The sequence below is a fragment of the Camellia sinensis genome, chromosome 9 (assembly GCF_055761805.1).
Source record: "Camellia sinensis isolate YWXY chromosome 9, ASM5576180v1, whole genome shotgun sequence".
NCBI lineage: Eukaryota > Viridiplantae > Streptophyta > Magnoliopsida > Ericales > Theaceae > Camellia > Camellia sinensis.
In genome coordinates, this window is record NC_138969.1 from 145217345 (window position 1) to 145240030 (window position 22686).

At 30.1% G+C, this 22686-nt stretch overlaps 1 protein-coding gene across 1 annotated transcript; it reads right to left on the reverse strand.

Moving 5' to 3' along the window:
• Positions 1–572: 572 nt before the first annotated feature.
• LOC114316890 (GDSL esterase/lipase At5g45960) lies at positions 573–20799 on the reverse strand. The gene is made up of 5 exons (XM_082887747.1): positions 20416–20799; positions 19511–19641; positions 13093–13326; positions 1708–1966; positions 573–851 (listed from the first exon to the last, which is right to left on the reverse strand). Exons 1-5 carry the CDS (start codon positions 20699–20701, stop codon positions 658–660), a joined length of 1104 nt encoding a protein of 367 aa, XP_082743873.1. The 5' UTR covers positions 20702–20799; the 3' UTR covers positions 573–657.
• Between the last annotated feature and the right edge of the window lie 1887 nt (positions 20800–22686).

The following is a 22686-nucleotide window of genomic DNA, read 5'->3' on the forward strand; positions in this document are numbered from 1 at the left end:
CACCTTATACTTACACTTTTTGTGTAAGTGGCACATGGTGTGCCCTTGCACACTTAAGAAAACTCCTTTGTTTTAACACAATGAAATAATCAAAGTATTTTAACCACTGTGTTGTTTTCAAATTTGTAATGCCTCATTTGGTCAATATCTTAATAAATTTATACAATATTAATTTATATACACACAAATTATAAAATAAGCAATGTATTTTAAGTAGTTTTTAATTATTTTTATTTGAGTAATTCAAAATTTTATTAGAATCAATGTTATTAGACTTTTCGTATAACAAGATGTATCCTATTCATTTCCATTTGCCCCCTCCCTCCCTCCTCCGCTTTCACAATCCTAGCTCCGTCCTTGGTTTGAAGAGAGCGTCATGTACACCGCTTTACCTTATTACTAGGTAACTTTATACAATTATACTGATTTAATTTTGTGTAACAACTTGGATAATTTCACTTCACGCACGAATTAATACAAAATCAAGTTACGGTTTGGCATGCAAATGGATGCACCTATAATTTTGGCACGAGTTATCTATCTTGCTCATTGTACCATCTTCTATTTCATACTTTTCTAAATATTGGTGTGATAATGTAAGATAAATATAAAATGAAAGATGAGACAAAAAGCGATATAAATGTTGGTTGAGGTTTATTATATGCCTATTACATAATCAATGGTGGAACGAAGGGAATTGAAGATGATGGAGTAAGTCTTCTCAGTTGGATGAATTGAATCCCAAAACACATACTTAGTGGCATCAGGGCACACAATTGATTTGGGATTGCACAAAAATGATGTTTCCATGAACCCTGTCCCACAACAACCTGTGTTCACCTCCTCAAAACCTACCACAAATAAAATAAAAATAAAAATAAAAAAATAAAAAAGAGTACAGCTAGTTAGACATTTATGATAACCCCTGAGTTGTTGAGAAATTATTGATTCATGACCCATATATAGTACTCAATAATTTTGGAAAACTATAGACATTCATAATTCTGGGTAATATTTGATTATGTATTGTTTAGGGATTTAGGAGTATTCATTCAGAATATACAAATTTCTAAATTTCTTAACATAAGCACAAACAAATAAAATATATATATATATATATATATATATGTTTGGTTTGGAGTTTTCAACAATCCTTTTATGAGTTTTTATTTAACATTTTAATTAATTTCCTTTTTCTTCTTTTTACAAACAGTTAACAAATATAAAATTTGTATAAAAATCTTTAAAACAATCATTGAATACAATAAAATATTAAAATATAAATTTTTTTAGTAATGTTAGGTATCATGAAGGAAATATCATGAAAATCCTTCATAAAGATTCGCTATCCTTGAATTAGTTTGTAATGTTTTATTGTATGTTATGCAATCACTTTTAGATTAGTTTTATGAAGCTTTTCATAACACTTGTTTCATGATGTGTAGCATTACTCATTATTTTTTATTTTTATTATTCTGTGAATTTTTGAAAGATTTTTGCACAAATTCATACTTCTTAAGTGTATGAATTTACCAAAACAATTCCTTTTTAACATTAGAACTTTTTGTAGATTGGTAAATTAAAAAGTAATAAGAATAATAAATAAATAAGACTTATGAGCAAACATTCACAGGAAGTTTAGACACAAGACTTGCATGTGAGTTACGCCACTTAATGGGAGCCCATTTAATAATATGATCCACTCACCATATTTGCGCCCTTGGATCATGTCGCTCAACGGTGTATATATGTCGCCGTAAACGATAAGGGGCCCACCAACAGTCATGACTTTGAGTATTTCATTTTGGAGCATCCGATTGTAATCTCTAGCGATGGAGGATAATGATTCGATACAACCACGTCTATGAAACAAATCATTTGAATAAAGGGTGATTACGGCAGGCAAGCAACCCATTGGAGGTAGGCCAACGATCGCGATTTTCCGAGCCCCTTGGTCCCCTAAATCCTACATAAATAAAAAAATAATTAGATTTTCAAAATCTTTTTCTATTTTTTTAAATTAAAAATTAGTTCTGTAAAAGAAATGAAAAAATAAAATACATTTATAATTTTCGAAAACAAAATTTTCAATCTCTGAAAAAATAAAATTCCAATAATTATTTTTTGAGAAAATTACAAACACAAAAAAAAAAAAAGAAAGAAAAGGAATTTGACCCTTTTCAATTTAAATCATACAGTAATATTTTTTATTTGTTTTCATAAAAATGTATTTATAAGATGTGTTTGAATCTTAAATTTGAATAGAATTTTTAAATGAAAAACAAAAATAAAAAAATATGTAAAATATAATTTGAATTATAAATTCAAATATAAATTTGTGAAGAGAAAATAAAATAAAAATAAAGAATGAAAAAACAATGTTTTAACCGAAATATAGTCTTGCGTAATTCATTCATTATGTTTTTATGACCGTAATTTTTTTTCCTGATTTCCATTTCAAATTGCTCTTTAGACTTTCGATCAATATGAGGTGATAGTAACATTATAAGACTTGTGATTTTGGAAATCTTCTGTGGGTAAGGAGGCCCCCAAAAATCGTTTTCATAAAATGGGTGATGGTCCACTTACAGCTTTCGCGTCTAAGTTCTAAGTTCCAACTGTAAGGGAGGTTTGATGTGAGTAGTGATTAGAGAGGCAAACTATGCTAATGGTCTAACAATGGTAGAATGACTGGAGGATGAGTAGTTAGGTGAGGGTAAAGCAATTAGCTTAAGAAGAAATAAATGGCAGTGCACAAATGGACAGCATTTCCCCCAAATCCCTAATAATTCTCTTCTGGACCTTGAAAAGTTAGGTCCTATTTATAGGCTTTTCCTTAGTACCAAGAGGACACCAAGTGGCCAAATAGAGAGAAGACAGGTGTCCCTAAGAATCACATTAAATATTCTGCCTTGAGCCACCAAGCTGAAGGTGTCACGTGTCCTTTTGCATGTACTGTGTACTATCTGTTTGCCCCCACAAGTACCTTTTTTAGCCTCAACAAGTGTAGTTGCGGCGGGAGTATTTAGCGCTGCAACTACCTTTTGATACTCAGCATCTTGCCGTTGCGGCAAGAGTATTTTGCCGCTGCACTTCTATTCTCAGTTTGAACCTCAGCAAGTGCACTTGCAGTGGTAAACCTTACTGCTGCACTTGCCTTCTCAGTTCTATTTAGCTAGTACATACAACATTAGGATTTCATTAGCCTACTATCGGCTATGTTTGTGTTCACCTCAGCGAAGACTCCATCCTTAGCCACCTAACCACAAACTCCCAGCTTCTCAAGGCGAAAGTCACAGCCAAGCCTACTATCAGCCATGTTGTGCCTTAACACCAAGCCAAAGAAGGCTTCCTTGGTCCTGCCTGTGCAACCAAGGCACGTTCATGATCTGGGTAAATAGAAAGGGAGTCCCTTGCACTTGGGCTACCTTGCTCCCATCTTCGCGGGGTCGCCATAGTATACTGGTATCTCTAGGGATGATATCGACTCCAATCAGTAAGCCCTACGGCCTGCTATTAGCGCCAAGCATTAGCCTCTGCTTGTGGAAGAGAAGCTTCTCCCAAAGGTTGCTATCACCTTGGTGATGTGTTCCCTTCGCAAGTTAGTTGTGACGGTTGTAGTTGAGGCGGTTGGTATTTCCCTCAGCAACTCCGGATGGTGGCGATGCTGAAAATACTTGGAATGGTGGCGGCATCGACAATAGTTGGGATGGCATCGATATCGACAATACTTAGGATGACGGCACTGAGACAAAGTACCCCCGCAACTTGACCGCTGCAAATGCTGCCTCTGTAACTTAGTTACTTCGATTTTTCTTTCCCTCAGCAACTTCAACTGGCGACGACACCGACAATACTTGGAATGGCGGCAGTACTGATAATACTGGGGATGGCGGCGCTGAGACAAAGTACCTCCGCAACTTGCCCGCTGGAAGTGTTGCTTCTGCAACCTCACTTAGACACTTTTCTTCATGGAGTCTGTTCGAACCCTTGGCGAGTCGGACTTGTTCCGGCCCATTGTTAACCCACTTCCCTTGGATTTTAACCCATACTCCTTAAGTCATTCTTGGTCGCCTAAAAAGGGTGACCTCAACACTTAGGCCCATACTTAATTTAGATCTTAATTTCTGACCCTCTACACCAACTTCCAACTCTATGTTGATAAGAACAGAAAAAAAAAAAAAAAAATCTCTCAAAAATGGCAAAATTCAAATGCTTCACAATAAATAACCACCAACTTCCAACTCTATGTTGATAAGAACAGAAAAAAAAAAATCTCTCAAAAAAGGCGAAATTCAAATGCTTCACAACAAATAACCACCGTCTAATAATGCTAATAAGTTAATTTTTATGATTATTGTTTTACTTTTTTATTATTATTAGCTTAACCTTGTTTGGCTAATTAATTGTCACATATTTTTTTTATTGTGCAAAAAAGAGATACGGTTATTTTGCATATTTAAAGAGGTAATATATATATATATATATATATAACAATGTGCCTGAGAAAGTTTTATTTTTTTGTCAATAAAAATAATAATTATAATTATAATTATAGAACTTGGTTGTAGCAAAAGTAGTCATGGAGAGAGTATTTAGGTTCTAGGATGAGATTTCAAGTTCGAGTCTATAAAGAGACATTAACATGCATTGCAATCTAACTTTTAACATACTAATGATATCTTTGTCAAAAAAAAAAAAAAAAAAATCCTAAAGTTTGACCCTCATAACAAAATAAACTCTAAACTCTTAATTTTGCCAATTTAAATCATAATCTTTTTATAAGTTTATTTTGTTAAAATGTTCAAACTTTGAGTTTTTTTTTTTTTTTTTCTGGTAATTGTCTCAAAAAATTATAATAACGTATAATTTAAAACTACTACTAAATTACCATTACTCAACTTTTTATATTGACTTATAAGTGCCATCATACCCTGAGGTACCATCTTTGGCTTTTTATTTTTATTTTTTGAAATTAGTGATGCAGCTGTGGGGTAAGTCTGGGCTGGTTCTTCTTAATTGCAAAACCAACTTAGAAGGACCAATGTCATAAATAAGGTTAATTGCTACACCAACAAATTAGTGTTATAAATAAGGTTTGATGACCCATCAAAGTCAAATTTCTCACCATCATGCTCTAATTAGTAGGACCCATGTCATGAATAAGGTTTGATTACCATCAAAGTAAAATTTCTCACCACCATGCTCTAATCAGAAGGACCCATGTCATGAATAAGGTTCGATGACTATCAAAGTCAAATTTCTCACCACGACGCTCTAATTAGTCACCCACAAACATGTACATCAGGCATGTATTATACAACCAATTGTTGTAGATATATGACCCCTAGTCCACAAGATGGAATAACCTCACCAATCCCATATTTTTGTAGGCCTAGTAGCCACACAACACAAATGACTGACTCCAAGAACTATTTGGACAAAATAACTTTTCCTAAATTTAAGTATTAAAATTAAAATATAATTTTATATGTAATCAATGTGTTAGTTTAATATGAGCCCACTTTTATTATCTTATGACATAATATGATATCCAATATTTGATATTGATTGATATTTTTAATTTTAATTTTTTTTTTAAGTGTTTGTGTATTTGCTAGATGTGGAGAAAAAAATATGAGTCTAAATTCAAATCCATTAACGGTGTCCAAAAAAGAGGGGAAACCCCAAAATAACTCCTTAAAGCCCATAGAAGACAATTGACAACAGATTGGTATAAATCCAGGTGCGTGAAGGGCAATCAAACATAAAGATATTCTTCTAAAAGAAAGATCTGTAAAACAAAGGATTGTTGTATTGAACTTCAATCCAACAGCTGGAGACACAAGTCAGTAAAAACAGAGGCATAGGTTGGGTCTAATATAAAGTAAGGTTATCCGATCAACTTAATCTTACACATAAAATGCTTGGCAAGTTGGCCACTAATGTCTGACATGATCCTAGCCATCAATATGAAAAAGATCTAACGATCAAGGATTAAAGCAACTTAGCAACTTGCCCGGCCAAAGCCAGATGAATGTCGAATCCTTCGATCAAAAGATAATCGATGAATGAGATTTAAACCAAACAACTTTAAAAGGACAAGCAGGTAAAGCACAAAGGCAGATAAGAGGAAAACCAAGAATTCTCTTTTAAAAACAATTTATATATTTTTTATGGCCAATTAGTAGGGGCGATCACTGACATTTGGTTTCTCTTTGTAGAGTAAAAAAGAGAGACATGTCATATTGTTTTTCCTATGGTATAACACTTTGTATTTTTGGGTTTAAAATTGAAGTGAGGTGGAATTGAAAGTTGTCAAGGTTTGGTGGATATGTGTGGGTGCTCTCATGCTTTGTTGTAAACTAGGGGTTGTTAAGAATTGGTGAGCATAAAGTTGTTGCTATTTTTGTTAGAACAGATGCAATTTCGAGAATGAAATTTCTTAAGGTGGGAAGATTGTAATGACTTAGATTTTAATTCACATTGGATTGATGTAAAGTGGTGCCCGTCACCTTAAAACTTGTACGGTTGTCGGACTCTTGATATTGATGGGTTGGCAAGTGAACTTTAAATATTATAATTGAGGACCCTTGGGTGATGTTTGGAACCTTGATTGAAGCCTCGACAAGGTATTTAGGTAAGATTAGATAAAGAGCCCCAAGTTTGAGTTTGAGTTTTTGACCAGCCATCACTCTTTTGCCCTTTTCTCCTTCCATACTTTGAATTTGAATGTGAGGCTAGAACTATTGGAAAGCTTGTTTTCGGGGCTTCAATTTGGACACAAGAACGATCTAAAACGGAATTCGAACGAGAGAGTTACACCTGTTTGAATTTTGAATTTTTGTGCTGAAAGTATTCTCGCTCGAGCGAGATCTTCTTCGCTCGAGCGACCAAGTCGCTAACAAACAGTATAAGGTGATATTTTGGCCCAAAAACTTCATTTTTTCATCCTCTCTTCTTCTCCCCTCCTCCATGTCCGAAAACCTAGCCCCCAATGCTTTGATTTCATCCATTCTTACCAACAATCCACCATGGATCTTGCATCAAGGTTCAAGAACAAGCAAGGATCAAGGCGTTGACCGATTATTTTGGGGATTTCATTGAAGTTTGAAAATGGGTCTTCACCCGTAGCTTCCAATCTTGAGCTAGGGGCCCTAGTTCTCCTTCAATGCTTACATTAATAGATAGATTTGTGGTATTTTGGAGTATATAAATGCAAAATCTACATTTTGAGCATATAGTGTTAAATCATGAAATTTTGGGGTAGGGTTTGAAATGTTGGGGTTCTATTATTGGGTTTAGATTATGGATTATGGACCTAGGGTGTATAATTAATGGGAAAATTAGAATAAAAAGTAAAGGTTTAAGAAGTTTGAATTTTTCTTGAAATTCTAGATTTTTCTTGAAAGCCCTAAGTTGATTCATGATGATAAATAATGAGTTTGCCCAAATTGAAAGTAGAATCATGAAATTGAGGTATTGAATTGTATATACATGAGTTTAATTGAATTTTGGAAGTGTTTGAGAATCATGTTAAAAATTAGCGATTGAACCTTATTTATGGATATTGTAAATAATGCTTTGATATGAAATGAAATTTGGGAAAAAGGATTAGTTAACGATATGGATAACATGAGCCTTGAGATGAAATGATGAAATGAAAATTTAGGAGTACACTTTGAATTATAATTAGTGGTGTTGAGTTAAGATGTGTTGAATTGTGGTGATTATGTGGAATTGTATTAATTATGTTGATTTTGGTTTTTGTGATCTAAAATGTAGAGTTTCCAAAATGGGTTTAATCTCGAATCATTTTATTAAATTCCTAGTGGGCTTGTTTAGTCATTCAAGTCAGGAGGAAGATTTACTGGGGTTTCTTTATGGGGATGGGAAATGTTTGGTTTTTGGTGAAAACCCTAGAAATTTAGAGATTTTTGGGGAACATGGAAATGTTCATAAAACTCCTTTCTTTCTTTGAATAGAAGATGAATGAGTGTAAATTCCATAATGTGTTTTGCAAGAATGGTAATCTTTTAAAAATATTGAGTTAGAGAAATGGTTTTGAAAACTTCATGTGTAGTCCTTGATGAGACCATGTTGCTATGACTTGTGAAATGAGGAAGTTAATGGTATATGGTTGACTTGAGAAGGAATGTTATGAACAATGGAAATTTTTGCATTGCATATCATTCCATTTACTATTGTGCATTGTGGTTCTAAATCGAAAAGATTTACATTCGTGAAAGAATTGGTATTGTAATGAGAACTAACGGAAATGTTGATGGAGTAAATACGATGATAAGTCCAGATAGGGTGTGTAGATGAATTTGATAAGTTGGCTTGAGTGTCCAGGGTGAAAGACCCGAAAGCCGCGAGGATAGGTGTCGAGCCTTCCGGTTAATACCAGTAAAAATGACAGTTTGGTAGTACTCGTAGAGCCTACTTGCAGACACCAGCCTAAGGATTACCAGTGTTGTATTTACCACCCCCTTTGTCTAAAATTGAAAGTTTTGAAATGTGTTGAGATTGGAAGCTTTATTGAGAAATGGAAATCTTGAGAAGAACATGGAAATTAATTATAAAAATGGTTGGTTTTCGAAAATGTTTTGGGTGCCCACATCCCGCCGTATAGAAGCCGGCAAATGTGGGGGATGGTTTTAAAAAGTTGAAAAATGGTTTTTGAAAGAAAATGGCTTTTATGAAAATGGTTTTGGGAGTTCACTTCCCGTCGTATAGTAGCCGGCGAAAGGTCGAAAGTGTTATGAATTAGGTGCCTGCTATCCCGTCGTAGTAAGTCGGCAAAAGGTGGATTGTGTTGAGCTATGTGTTGAGTAGTGTGTTGAGTTGGTGATGTTATTTGTTGCTTGTGATGAATTTGTGAAATTACATATTGATGTGGAATTTGGTTTAAAGAGGAAACGTGCATAGGCATTATTTGTAAATAATGGAAACCAAAAGTAGATATGAGGATTATAGTCTATGATGGTAAACTTAATGAAGTAGTTGTGTTAATAAAAGTAAATTGTGAGCCGTTGTTCTACAATTAAATAAAGGATTGGATTGAAAGGGGTTATTAATATTGTGTTATCTTGAAATGAAACTTTGCGTGTGTAATTAACGGTGTGAATCGAGCATAAGAGAATTGTTGGCGAGTCAAAAAGGAAACTGAACTTGAAGTTATGGGGTTTTAAATTAAAAATGAAGAGTAGAAAAGAAGAATGAAAGGAAAAGAGGAGTGTTAAAAATGGAAATTAAATAAGAAATATCTTGGGAATTGGTTAATAACTTTTAAATGATGTTGTTTTCTTAAATATGTTTGTTTCACAAGGATCTATGGTTTCCTAAAGTTAAGGGATGGTTTTAATGGCTTAAGGTTTTTCTTAGAGGTGTTCAAATAGTTGTTGGGAAAACGTACTCTACTTATGATATTTTGAAATTATAAAACGGTACTCTACTATATGGTATCACCCTGCATGCATGATCATTTATATCTGTGTGCTAGTTATTGATTGAGAACTATGAGGTTCCTACTGGGCATTAGTGCTCACCCCGTTGTTGTTTTATCTTTTTACAGGAAGAAAGTTTGGATTATTTGATTGAAGATTTATGGAGTTCTTGAGTCCATTTGTATAACATTATAGTAGATATAAAGGAAATGGATTTTGGTATTTTTATTTATTTATTTGTAGCACAGGAGGAGATTGGCATGTATGGTTGTCATTGTAATATTCATTGAGAGAGAGAACATGTATTATTGTATTTCTATTACTCAAGTGTAATAGATATTTGTCTATGTATAAAAATAAAAATAAAAATGGACCTAAATTACAGGCTTTGGTAATGTTTTCGAGTAATAAAAATTCGGGACGTGACATATGGAGATAATTTCACCTTTCACACTAGAATAGTCTCCAAGTACATATAGTTTCTTACCAAATCCAGGTCCAATAGGGTTTACCATTTTATGGAATTTGAATTTGTGACGTAAGTTTCTTAAGTCACTTACCACAACTCAACTTTTCACTTGGCCAACCATTGAATTTGGAAATAAATGAGCAAAATTAAAATTAAATTGTTTTTAACTTCAAATCCCAACTCTTGGTTCTTCTATTTTTTTGATGTGGCACGTTGTCATTCAAAGAACTACAAAACCATTAGGTTATGTTCGATTGCCGGTTTGGGAAGGAATGTGTGATGTCTCGAGTCTTGGACTTGATCGGTATTACGTAGTAAGATAGTTTGTTTTATTTTCGACGCTTTGATAATCATATTGGGTTGTTGAGATTTCTTTTCTTCTCCTACTTAACCTTTCTTAACATTCGTGGGTTAAATTTTTTGAATTTTGGACATTGGAACTTGTTTCGGAGTACAAAATCAATTTCTGAGCTTCTGGGCAAAACTGCTCGTGCAAATTTGGAAACTACTCAAGCAGATTCACATAGGGATTTCTAGATTTTCTGGGCAAAAAACTGCATGTGTGGATTCTGTATTCCGCTCAAGCAGATTTTGTGAAAATTTCTGAGTTCTTCTCTAGAGCAAACCGCCCGTGGAGCATCAGAATTTTCTCGTGCGGAATTTGAACCGCTCGTGTGGATTTCAATGAGTCTGTTTCGCATTTTGAGCTATTTTCCTCAAAATTGATGCCAAAAACGTGTTGAGGCACTTTTTCACTTCTCTTTCTATGCTCATCTTTTCTCTTCCTTCTCTCAACAAACACGCCTAAATCCAAACTTCTCTCTAAGATTAGCTCAAATCTTTAAGAATTTGAGAGAGCTTTTTACACCAAATCGAAGAGGGCGACGAACGCTATATTTACACCGATTGAATCGAGTTTTCATCAACGTTGAACTTTAGGGTTTTCATCTCCTTCCTCTTCCAAGTTTGAGGTAGAGATAATCTTTGAGTCGTATATATATTTTTGTAAGTCTATGATTGTTTGGAGTATTTCTTACATATTTAGATCATGATTTTGGGTTGATGAACCCTAGATGATACTAAAAGTGGATTTTCTCTATTTTTTTCCAAAGTTTTTGAAAGTATGGGCTAAACTGTGAGTGTTGTTTTAGAAAAATCTTTTCAAAGATGGAGCAAAAACCTAGTTTTTGTGGAAACCCTAGAATTTGGAAATTTTGAAAAAAAGTTGAGATGTTGTGAAATTTATGCTTGATGCATTGTTATGTGAGTAATTGATGAAAGAAATTTTGCATAGTTGTATCAAATGAGGAAATTCCATGAGAAGATGAGAATTGTTGATTTGGGAAGCTTGAGTAATAGCTTATTGTTGGTTTGTCTTGGAAACCTAGTTTAGAATATGATTATTAATATGTGGAGAATACATGTATGTTGATATTGTTATATTATCTCCTGGAAATATATTATGGTGTTATGTTGATAAAAGATGTGAAAATTTGATCACAATGGAGGATTGTGTGATAGAATTGAAAAATGGAACTACATTAATGCATCGTTACATTTTGCATTGCCATTCCATTTAATCGTTGTTACAATTGATTTTGAATCTTTCGTTGAAAAATTATTGCTTTGAGAAAGGTATTGTTTTGCGAAATAAAAACATCTTGAATTGTTTTGAGGTAAATACATTGATAAGTCCAGATAGGGGTTGCAGTTTAGTATTGGTTAAGTTGGCCTAAGTGTTCATGATGAAAGACCGAAAATATGTGCGGAGGAGGTGTCACGTGCCTTCTGGTTAGCAACCGGTAAAGTGGTGATTGATAGTGCTTGATATGCCTATTAGCAGACACCAATCTATGGATTACTTGAGTCGTATTTACCACCTTTTGAACTAAATTGAAGTTATTAAATTGTTGTGTTTTCAAATTGCATTGAGTACAAGGTTTTTGAAAGATAGAGATATATGTTTTGAGTATGATATGACACATGCAATCATCTTAGGAGACTGCATAAAATGTATATACTTTGTTAAGATTTTTTCTTACTGGGTTTTGTGCTCAGCCTATGAAATTTTGTGTAGGAAAGGATATGGTAATCCTGCCGAGTTAAAGGCGTGGAATGTATTTTGAGAGCATAAGGCTCTTTTCCTTTTGTTGTAATTTTGTTGACAAGCCAAATGCTTTACTTGTATGGGTTTCAAAACCATTATTTTGTGTAACCAAGCATAAGTCTTGGAAATTGTAGCCCTTAAGGGCATTGAATTGTAAATGTCATATTATGTCACTTGTTATAGATTCATATTCTAGGAATATTGAATGTATAACCGCATGTTGAATATTTTTTGTAAATCTCTTGAGTTTTAATGAATACAAATGTTGGAGATTTGATGATGATGTTAATATTGAAGCTTTATTTTTTGTTTATATTAAACAATGGAAGTTATTGATTTGAAAACAAGATTATATAATTGAAAGTTGATGAGTCTATATTGTGTTATTTTTTTGGGACATTACAGAAGGATTAGATTAATAATTTATACACTCCATATAAATCATGTTTGATTGTGAAAACCCAAATGACAAAATTAGCATTCTCATAGAAAGGGTACCCTACACTATGAGATTGGAGATTGAAAGATTATTTTGTTACTGCTTAACAAAAGTAATAAAGTACTTTTATATAATGTGATTTTTTTAAAGTAAGTTTATGAATTTAATTTCAATTAATTAATATTATCATAGTAATCTATAAATAAATATAATTAACCTTACATCTTCCAACACAAAAGTAATTTTATTAGCTAATTAATCCTACGCGTACTCGCAGTTGACCTAACTCAGATATCAAACATGGCCTAATTTCGCACAAAATTGAGTGGATTTCAAATCAAGAATTTGAGATTAGATGAATAAAAAATACAATATCACAAGATTAGTTGAACTAAAAGATATATATATTTTAGTAAAAATTTTGTATATAGCATTATTTCAAACAACTAGTTTTCCATAGTTATTTCAAATCTATTAGGGTAAAGATATTTAACTCTGTTTTAAAATTCATAAGTAAATTATTATATTTAAATTTGAATTATTGTATTTGAATAATTAATGTCAAATTCCTTAATTTTTTGAAATTCAAATTTATCCATACGGACCCTAACTTTAATGGCAGACTAACCTGAATGAAGTGTAGGAGCTGTTGAATCAAGAATTGCTGGTAGCTCAAAACGGTGTAGCTTTGGCGGCGAACTGGTGGACCGAAATAATTGATGACGAAATCATTTGTACCGGCGCTAATGACGAACGCGGCGTTCTTGATCAGATTTTGGGTTCTTTTCTTTCCAATGCCAATCTCAAGCCTAGCTTTGTACTCCCTAAAGTATTCCATTTGCTTTGTCATTGAAAGTACACCCTGAAACACAAACAAACCCATCAAAAAATTATTATGTAAAGTTATGGGAAAATTACCATTCAGGGTAGATTTTGAAAGTTATTACACATAGGTGGAAAGTTTATGATTTTAATTATTAATATTTGGGAGCGGGGTCACTGCTATGCCCCCTCCCTGCTGAGTTTTGCTGTGCCGTGAAATGGCACAGTTTCATCCTTTTTTTTTTTTTTTTTTTTTTTTCACACAGTTTCATCTTCTTCTTTTTTTTTTTTTTAATTTTTTTTTTATTTTAGAGTTTAGAGTTTAGGATTTAAGATTTAATTTTTAAAATTTATTTTTTTATTTTAGAGTTTAGGGATAAATTTGTTTTTTATTTTTTTTTTATTTTAGGGTATAGGGTTTAGGTTTAATTCTTAATTTTTTTTTTTATTTCACGGTTTAGGGTTTAGGGTTTAATTCTTAAATTTTGTTTTTTATTTTATTTTAGGGTTTAGGGTTTATTTCTTAAATTTTTTATTTTATTTTAACTGTTGTGCCCCCTCCCTACTGTGTTTTCTTTTTTTGTCATGCTCTCACACAGTTTGATCTTCTTCTTCTTTTTTTCTTTTTTTTTTTTAATTTTATTTTAGAGTTTAGCGTTTAGGATTTAGGGTTTAATTTCACTTTCTTTTTTTTTTTTCATGTTCTCACTATGAATTAAATCTAAACCCCAAACCCTAAAATAAAATAAAAAATTAAACCCTAAATCCTAAAATAAAAATAAATAAATTTTAAGAATTAAACCCTAAACCTTAAACTCTAAAATAAAATAAAAAACAAAATTTAAGAATTAAACCCTAAACCCTAAATCATAAAATAAAAAAAAATAAATTTTAAGAATTAAACCTAAACCCTAAACCCTAAAATAAAAAAATTAAATTTTAAAAATTAAATCTTAAATCCTAAAACAAAAAAAAAAAATTTAAGAATTAAATGCTAAACCTTAAACCCTAAAATAAAAAAATAATAATAAAAATTTAAGAATTAAACCCTAAACCCTAAAATAAAAAAATAAAAAAAAAATTATCTCTAAACTCTAAAATAAAAAATAAATTTTAAAAATTAAACCTTAAATCCTAAACTCTAAACTCTAAACTCTAAAATAAAAAAATAAAAATTAAAAAAAAAAAGAAGAAGATGAAACTGTGTGAAAGAAAAAAAAAAAAAAAAAAGAAAAAAAAGAAAGAAGGGGATGAAACTGTGCCGTTTCACGGCACAGCAAAACACAGCAGGGAGGGGCACATGCAGTGACCCCGCTCACTTAATATTTATAACCTTTATTAGTTTTTTTGTAATTATTTTTCCTAACTATCACTATGAGGCTATTTCTCCTTAAATTACTCTACTTCTAATCATTAATCAAGGCATATAGTAATTATCTAGTAGTTCCGAAGTGTAATATGGTACGTGGTGTTCCAATCAATTATGTGTCGATAAAAGTGCGACAAGTGAATATCACATAGATAAGAAATTTACCTAGAAACAACCCTTCATTATTCTGTGGGTTTTATGTCCTAGATGTGTTTTGATTCGCTGAAGTTGAAGATCATCGATGATCTAAATTGTTCATTTTATATAATCAAATTATTCCTGTAAAAATTAAATTTGATCCAACATCGATTATTATACTATTAGATTATTTTTTATCTATTAGACATAAATGTTTTTAGCGTAAATTACAAATATATCTCTTAAGGTTTTCTTATGATTTGAATTGTCCATAGTGGTTTTAGAAATTACAAATATCTCCTTATTAGAATTTTTTATTTAATAGAATTAATTGAAAAAATGAAATTTTAACTACTCTCATATGCAATAATAAAATTATTAAACCTGTTAATTGAAAATATTTTTACATCATTAAAATTGTTAATTAACTTAATGATTTATTAACAAAATGAATAATTTATTATGCACTTACAAATTTTAAGGGACGAGTTGTAATTTCTAAAACCACAAGAACTAATTTGTATTTTATGTAAACCTCAGGAGGTGTATTTTTAAGTTACTCATATTTTTAATAATAAATTGTCTATTTATTATAATATATATGTAATCTGGTTATGTGATTACTTATTTTTTATCAACCCAATATTTTGTAATATGTCATATCAGATGAACAATTCAGATCACTAAAATAGGCATAACTTAGTCCCACTATACATCAATTGTGAAGTTGAGATCTTCAAATTTAACAAATCAAAACTCACTTAAGCTAGATCTGAACCGCAAAATAATATTTCCAGGTAAATTTTTTAAAAAATTTAGACAAATAATATTAAAGTGTTGATAACCTCACATAAGTATTCTAAAAATATTTAATAATTTTCATAAATATGAAACATTTGGATTAATGTCCCCTTTGACACAGACTTTCAAGCTAGCTTTGTCAATTTTTTTAAACCGGCTTTGAAAGGTCATAAAAAGTATTTTTCTTTTTATGCCTTTGAAATATGAAAATACAGACCAGTGTGTTGTTACTATTGAAAAGCCTACAAAAATTGTTGTTAAACAATTAATGCCTTAATTGTTATATATAGTCTTGAATTATTGGTAATTATGTTGATACTTGACAGAGCATGAATTAGTTAGTACACAACATCACCTAAAAAAGTTGCCTCTTTTAATGTTGGCATGCGTGTAAACTCTGCCATGCACCTACCGACATGCAATAAATATGAATGAAAAAAATATAAAAAATAAATAGATATAAGTGAAACTAATGATAAAATTTATTTGACATATAAAAAATGAAGTTTCAATAAAGTGACTGTTCACATATTCGAACCTCTATTATGAGGTTGACATATAAAAAATGAAGTTTTATTATGAGAAAAATTAGAGATCATGAAATTTTTTTTATAAAAATGATCATGAAAGATTTATGATCTTTGAATTACTTTTATTAGTGTGTGGTGCTTTATTCTAAGTGTAATTCAAGAGTCACAAAACTTTCATGATTATTTTCATGAAAGATTTTTCATGATACCTAGCATTGTTGTTTCATTATTGCACCTACAGAGTGGAGTTTCAGTAAGGGAGCAAGGATAAATGTGAAAAAACAGTAATATTGAATATAGAAATCAAACACAAACTAAGATACAGTCCTCTCACAAATGATTGGTTTTATATTTGATTTTTGTATTTCTAATACTACTGTTAAAAAAAAAAAAAAGAAAAAAAAGAAAAGAATCCAGCAAGTCAATTTTGGCTTTCAATGCAGGGGTCGATAGAGTAATACAAACAGTACATCAAATGCAATAAAAATAGTAAATTTGTTGGTTTAATACTTCCAAATATTTGCAAACCAAACCACACCTAACCATGGATGTTACAGCCCGTTTGCTGGGAACTAGATAGGATTGTTGTTCATACAAAAAAAAGAAAAAAAAAAAGCTATTTCCTTATAAAAAATAAAAAAAAACTAAAATTAAAAATTTGAACGTGTCGGGGTGCATTTTGTGAGACACAACCATGACAAATCTAAACTATCTATTTTGAATTCTAAGTGATTTTGAGTATTTTTATGGAGTCCTACTTTTTTTCAAACGAGACTGAAAACTTAGACTGTTCATTCTGGTCTTCTAGGCCAATTATAGAGCTTATTTTTATGACCCGAATATTATCTACCAAAAGAAATCAAATTCATGCTTTTATAAATGGATAGTAAAATATATTTTGCAAATATACGGTCAATTTTATAAAATATAATAAATTATATAATTCAAATTATTAAAAAAAATCATAAATGAATAAAAAAACCGAATTAGTAAAGTAGGTCATGCCATAAATTACAACCGAAAGTGAACGGTCCAGTCTTTGGGATTTTTTCTGTACTTCGTAATTATTATTTTTTTTTTTTAAGTCTCATTTGACAATATCACTTTTTAATTTAAAGGTCAAAAAGTTATTAAAAAAAAATTAAAAAGTTAACAACTTCTACCAAAAAAATCAAAAATTTTATTTTCTCTCTATTTTTTGCACATTTTTTCGTAAAAAATATACTATTTTTTTTTTTACTTCAGATTTTAACTAAAAAATCAAAAAATTACTGAAAAAGTCTAATCCCAAAAATAAATTTTTACCTTAAGATTAGACATAAACCTCTCACATAAGAAAGAGTCTACACTTTTGTAAGACTTATACTCTTTATATAAAAGAGTTATGTTTAATTTTTTAATTAATTTTTGAGAAAATAACATTTTGTCCTTCAAATTTCACGCATTTTTTTAATTTGACCCATAGATTTTGATTAATATTAATTTTATATTTAAAGTTTCGAAACTTTAATCAATTTGGCTCATGTTGTCACATTCCGTTTACAATTGGACGAAATGTGCTAACGTGTTGCCAAAATTCATTTGGAATTTTATTTTACCCCCTAAATTATACCTTAAAAATCAATTTATCCCCTTACTATAAAAATATTAAATTTAAATATTTAACACATTTTTTTTATCTCAATAATAAAAAAAATAAAATTTAAATAATACATACTATGCAAAAAAATAAAAAAATCTCATTTAAAATTATCTTGAGACTATGGGTTGTTTTGGGAAGTTGGTTAAAAGTGACTTTTTGGCTTTTAACCAAGCTTTTGGCTTTTTTAGACAAATGATTTGGGAAGTTGGTAAAAAGTGACTTTTGACTTTTTTGATTAATATTTGTTTATGATGTCAAATCATAATAAAATGACTAAACTACCCCCATTTATTTAAAATATTTACAACTGAACCTATGTAACACATTGTGACCCATGAGGGGTAAAATTGTAATTGCACCGTTGGCTAAAAACCAACTTGCCAAATGAAAAAAAAGCCAAAAAAGCCAACTTTTGACTTTTGCTACTAACCAAAAAAAGTAACTTTTAGCCAAGTTCCCAAAATAGCCCTATGAAGCATAGGTATTTCGACAAACATGTCGTATCTGTACTAGACACATAACGAATTTTGAAATTTTTTTCCTACTTAATTGTGAAATTACTATTAGTCGATCAACTCTATTAAAATTAATTTGAGTAATAAACTAGTTACAATTAAGCGCGCACACACATATAGAGTAGCAAAGAAATTTTCGGTTCAATAAATTTCTCCAAGATCAACTCAAGATAATTTGAGACCTGTGAAGCACAATACGGGTATGAGTACTTGTATTAGTATGATATAGGTACGTCAGCAAGGGAAAATAAATAAATAAATAGGGTACGGATATGGCTTAATGCGTTTGCAAAAAAATATTTATTTTTAATTTAGAATAATAAAAAAATTGATTAAATAGTTTAATTTGTTAAATCCAATATACAACATTTAATGCTAAAAGTACAAGTATAATTGACATTTATATTGACATTTAATGATATTTAATTTTGTTTTTTTTTTTATTATAAAAAAAAAGATAAACCAAAATTAAATATCATTATATTAAATAATTTACAAACCATAGTTTAATTTTAAAACCATACTAAGCACAAAACTAAAAATGAAAAAGAAGTCTAGTAAAAAGAATTTTATCTTTGTAGTAAAAGAAAATATTGTTTCGACTGAGATATGATATGACTTGGGTATATACTAGATATATTTAGGTACGCCAAAAATTAAGATGGAAAAATTTGAGTACGTATTCTGTGCCCCCGATACGTATGTAGAAATATCATATGTTGGTAAGTACCTGATACATGTACAATATGTTTGTCGAATTATCTATACTTCATAGTTTCAAGGTAATTCTAAATAAGGATTTTTGTATTTTGTTATTATTTTTTTACAAAGTATATATTAATTAAAAATTAATTTTTTTCATTAGTGAGATAACAAATTGTTTATTAAATATTTAAGTTAATTTTTTTTAATATTTGGAGGGCAAATTAATTTTTAAAATATAGTTTAGAGAGTAAAATGAAATTTTAAATGAATTTTGGTGCTATATTAACATATTTTGTTAATTTATAGAAGGAATGTGATGGTATGAATAAAATTGATTAAAATTTTAAAAATTTAAATATATAATTAATAATAATCAAAGTTTAAAGATCAAATTAAAAAATAAGTAAAAATTTAAGGGATAAAATAATATTTCCTCTTAAATTTTGTACGCTTCAATTATTCTATTTTTGTGGATCATGGATTAAGCTTTTGAGAGAGAGAGAGAGAGAGAGAGAGAGAGAGACGCTTATTTGAGGGGTAAGGGGATCCAATCCAGAGGCAGCAGAGGCAAAACTGACACCAGTCATGAGCTGTTCCATGGTAAGCGTTGAATCCAAATACGGAGGCACATTCTCTTTTATTCCTACATACGAAGCTGTTCCAAACACAAACACATACCCACAAAAACCACATTACTCTTGCGCTTTCGAGTATTTTGAAAAGCTGATTAAAAATTAATTTTTTAATTTTTTTTTATGAAAAAAAAGATAAATTAAAAATTAAAAAATAACTTTTAATTAACTTTTTAAAATACGCATCAATCTCTCACACTACTACATTAATTCACATCAAGAAGAATACACATGAGAAAATGGTTAAAATCCACAATTAACTTTTCACAATTTAATCTACGATGATATATATAACAGGTTATATGTCAATTTTTAATTTATCATATACTTAATTATGTAGGGCCTAACTTTCTTATTATATCATTACAAATAAATTTAAAAATTCAAATAGTGAATTTCTAGCATATACATAAATAATTTTTCACCATATATTTCAAATGAAAACGGGGCCCCCTATCTAATTGTATAGATCTCATTTACATTGAGTATATATGTTGCTGTTTATTATAAGTTTATTATAAGTTAAAATGGGAAAATCAGAAAAGAGAGAAATTAAAATCATTTCTCTCAATTTTTATATAATCAACTTATTTCCTTTCATTTAAGTTATATTTTTGTCTAATAAATTTCAACAAACAATACGATATAAACTCTCAAAATAAAGAAAACGTTATAACTTGCTCATGTAAAGATTGTTTGGTGCAATTTATTATAAGTTAAAAAATGATAATAAAAAATTTTCGTATAATTATATGTTTTTACAGTTCATTTAAATCATTTCTACCTAATAAGCTTACCAATACAATCGGTCACTAGGCGGCCATTAGTAAACCTTCCGGTGGCAATGTGGTTGGGAAAGTCCTTCCCGTAAGGCGGAAAGTTACTTTTAAACACCGTCTCAATGTAGTTGTTGTTTCCAGGGTCGACCGTCGAGTCTCCGAACACGAACACAGCAGAGATTGAGTGGTTCGAAGCCTTTTGTTCTGTTAGTGTTTGAGCTCTTGAAAGTTTTGACATGAAAAGAGAAACAGAGACAATGAAAAGTAGTGTAAGTTGTAGAAGATGTTTATGTTGTGGTTTCATATTTGGTGAAACTCTGAAATGTGATTACATATAAAGAAATGTAATGATATGAAGAAAAACTTCAACTCTCTGTGTATGGCTAGCTCTTGGATGAGATGAGAATAGAGATGATTATATATAGTACAATAATTCTACTTACTCGAAAATTTTATTTAGAATTCTATCCAAAAAAGTGAACGTAATAATCACATAAAATTGCACGTTAAAGTAGTGTTTGATTTATTAGAAGGAAGTGGAATTGAATGATTATTCCATCAAAATAATTTCATGTTTGGTTAGACTTGGGAACAGATTTTTTAGTAACTTTTTGACTTTTTAGTTAAAATATGATATAAAAAAAAACTAGTATGTTTCGAATGAATTTTTGATTTTTTACAAAAAGATGTGCAAAAAATTTTTTTTTTGACTTTTTGATATAGGTTGTTGGCTTTTTGATTTTTTTAGTAACTTTTTGATTTTTTGGCTAAAAAAGTCACTTGCCAAACGAGGCCTAAATAAATAAGGAAAATGCTACCTTACCACAAAAATGTGTAAATTTATTACAAAATTTTGTAAAATTAATCACAAAATATGTAATATCGTCACAAATGGGCGTAACAAAAATCAAACTATAAACTTTTGTAACATCAACTATAAAATTTTAGATATTCTGTTATGTCAATTTATGATGAAATTATCTATTTTGTAATAAAGTTACACCATTTTTTGGTAAGGTGGTGCACACCATAGGATTTTTCAAAAAATAATGTTAAATATATTACAAATGAAATAATCTCCCGGCATTTTAAATGAATGGTCATTCTATAGGAAAACTTAAAGAATCATTACATTACATTGACATTCCAATAAACAAAATAGAGCATTAAAGTCCTATTTGGTATAATTTTATGAAATGTTTATAATTTTTTTTAATACAAATTACACAAGTGGTTCTTATAATTTAGATTTTGTATTAATTTGATTTTGGTAGTTCCAGTTGAATTAATTTTACCTTTAATTTTTATATATATATATATATATATATATATATTTTTATATATTATATCAAAATGGACACAATTAGAATAGTGGGAACCTATAATAGACAATTGTATGGAGTGCCTGTGTAATTTTCCCTATAATTTGAGAATTGATGTGCTTTTTTGTGCTGTTTTTGCGCATAATTTATGTGGCTTAAATAATTATTTATTATTTATAAATTTAGAGATAAATATTTTTATTTTTTGTTTTCTATTTATTAATTTGCCACTTGTAAAAGATTACATGAAAGAGGATATTAAAATTAGTGTATTGTAAACTGTATTATTCTAAATAAATCAGTTAACATAATTCAATTATAGGTAAAGTTCTTGGTCAGTTGCTCATTGAAAAGTCATCGCAAACAAAATTGTAAAGGGATTGATAGTGAAATGATTAAGTAAATTTGTGTTTGTTTTGATGATAGTTATTAGTGTAGAAATTGTTAAATTATTTTTATATAAAATAATAAAACAAATAAAAAAATTAAACATTAATGTTTAAAAAAAATTCCCAATATGTAAAAAATAAAAATAATAATTTTTTTTTAATCCCCTCACTATTTTTCTAATACCACATCTACCTACTCCATCCCAATCTCCCTTCCAACCTTCATCTTAATCCCTTCCCTCATCATAATCCCTTCTCCAACTCTACAAACAAACATAACACTAAATAATCACATCTTCGTCCTAATCCCCTCTCATCCATTACACCCTAAAACACACGGCCCCCAAAAGGTGTCATTTCTAATTAATGTCTTCAAATGCTGAAATGTTCAGACTAATGTCTTTTTCATTGGCAACTAATTAATTATGTTCCGACTGCACATATTATTTTTATTTTTATGTAATAAGAGAAACCTGTGAGATAAATAATCAAATAAGTTCTATTATATGTGAGATTCACTATTAAGCAAAGATTAACCTATTATTTATCGTTACCAACTCTTCTTCATTTATTGTCAC

Excerpts from the sequence above, each read along its gene's own strand:
- LOC114316890 (XM_082887747.1), bottom strand. The coding sequence starts at position 20,701 with ATGAAACCACAACATAAACATCTTCTACAACTTACACTACTTTTCATT. Across the intron at positions 19,642-20,415 it reads CCTAGTGACCGATTGTATTG|CTTCGTATGTAGGAATAAAA; the intron begins GTAAGCTTATTA and ends TGTTTGGAACAG. Across the intron at positions 1,967-13,092 it reads AGCTCCTACACTTCATTCAG|GATTTAGGGGACCAAGGGGC; the intron begins GTTAGTCTGCCA and ends TTATTTATGTAG.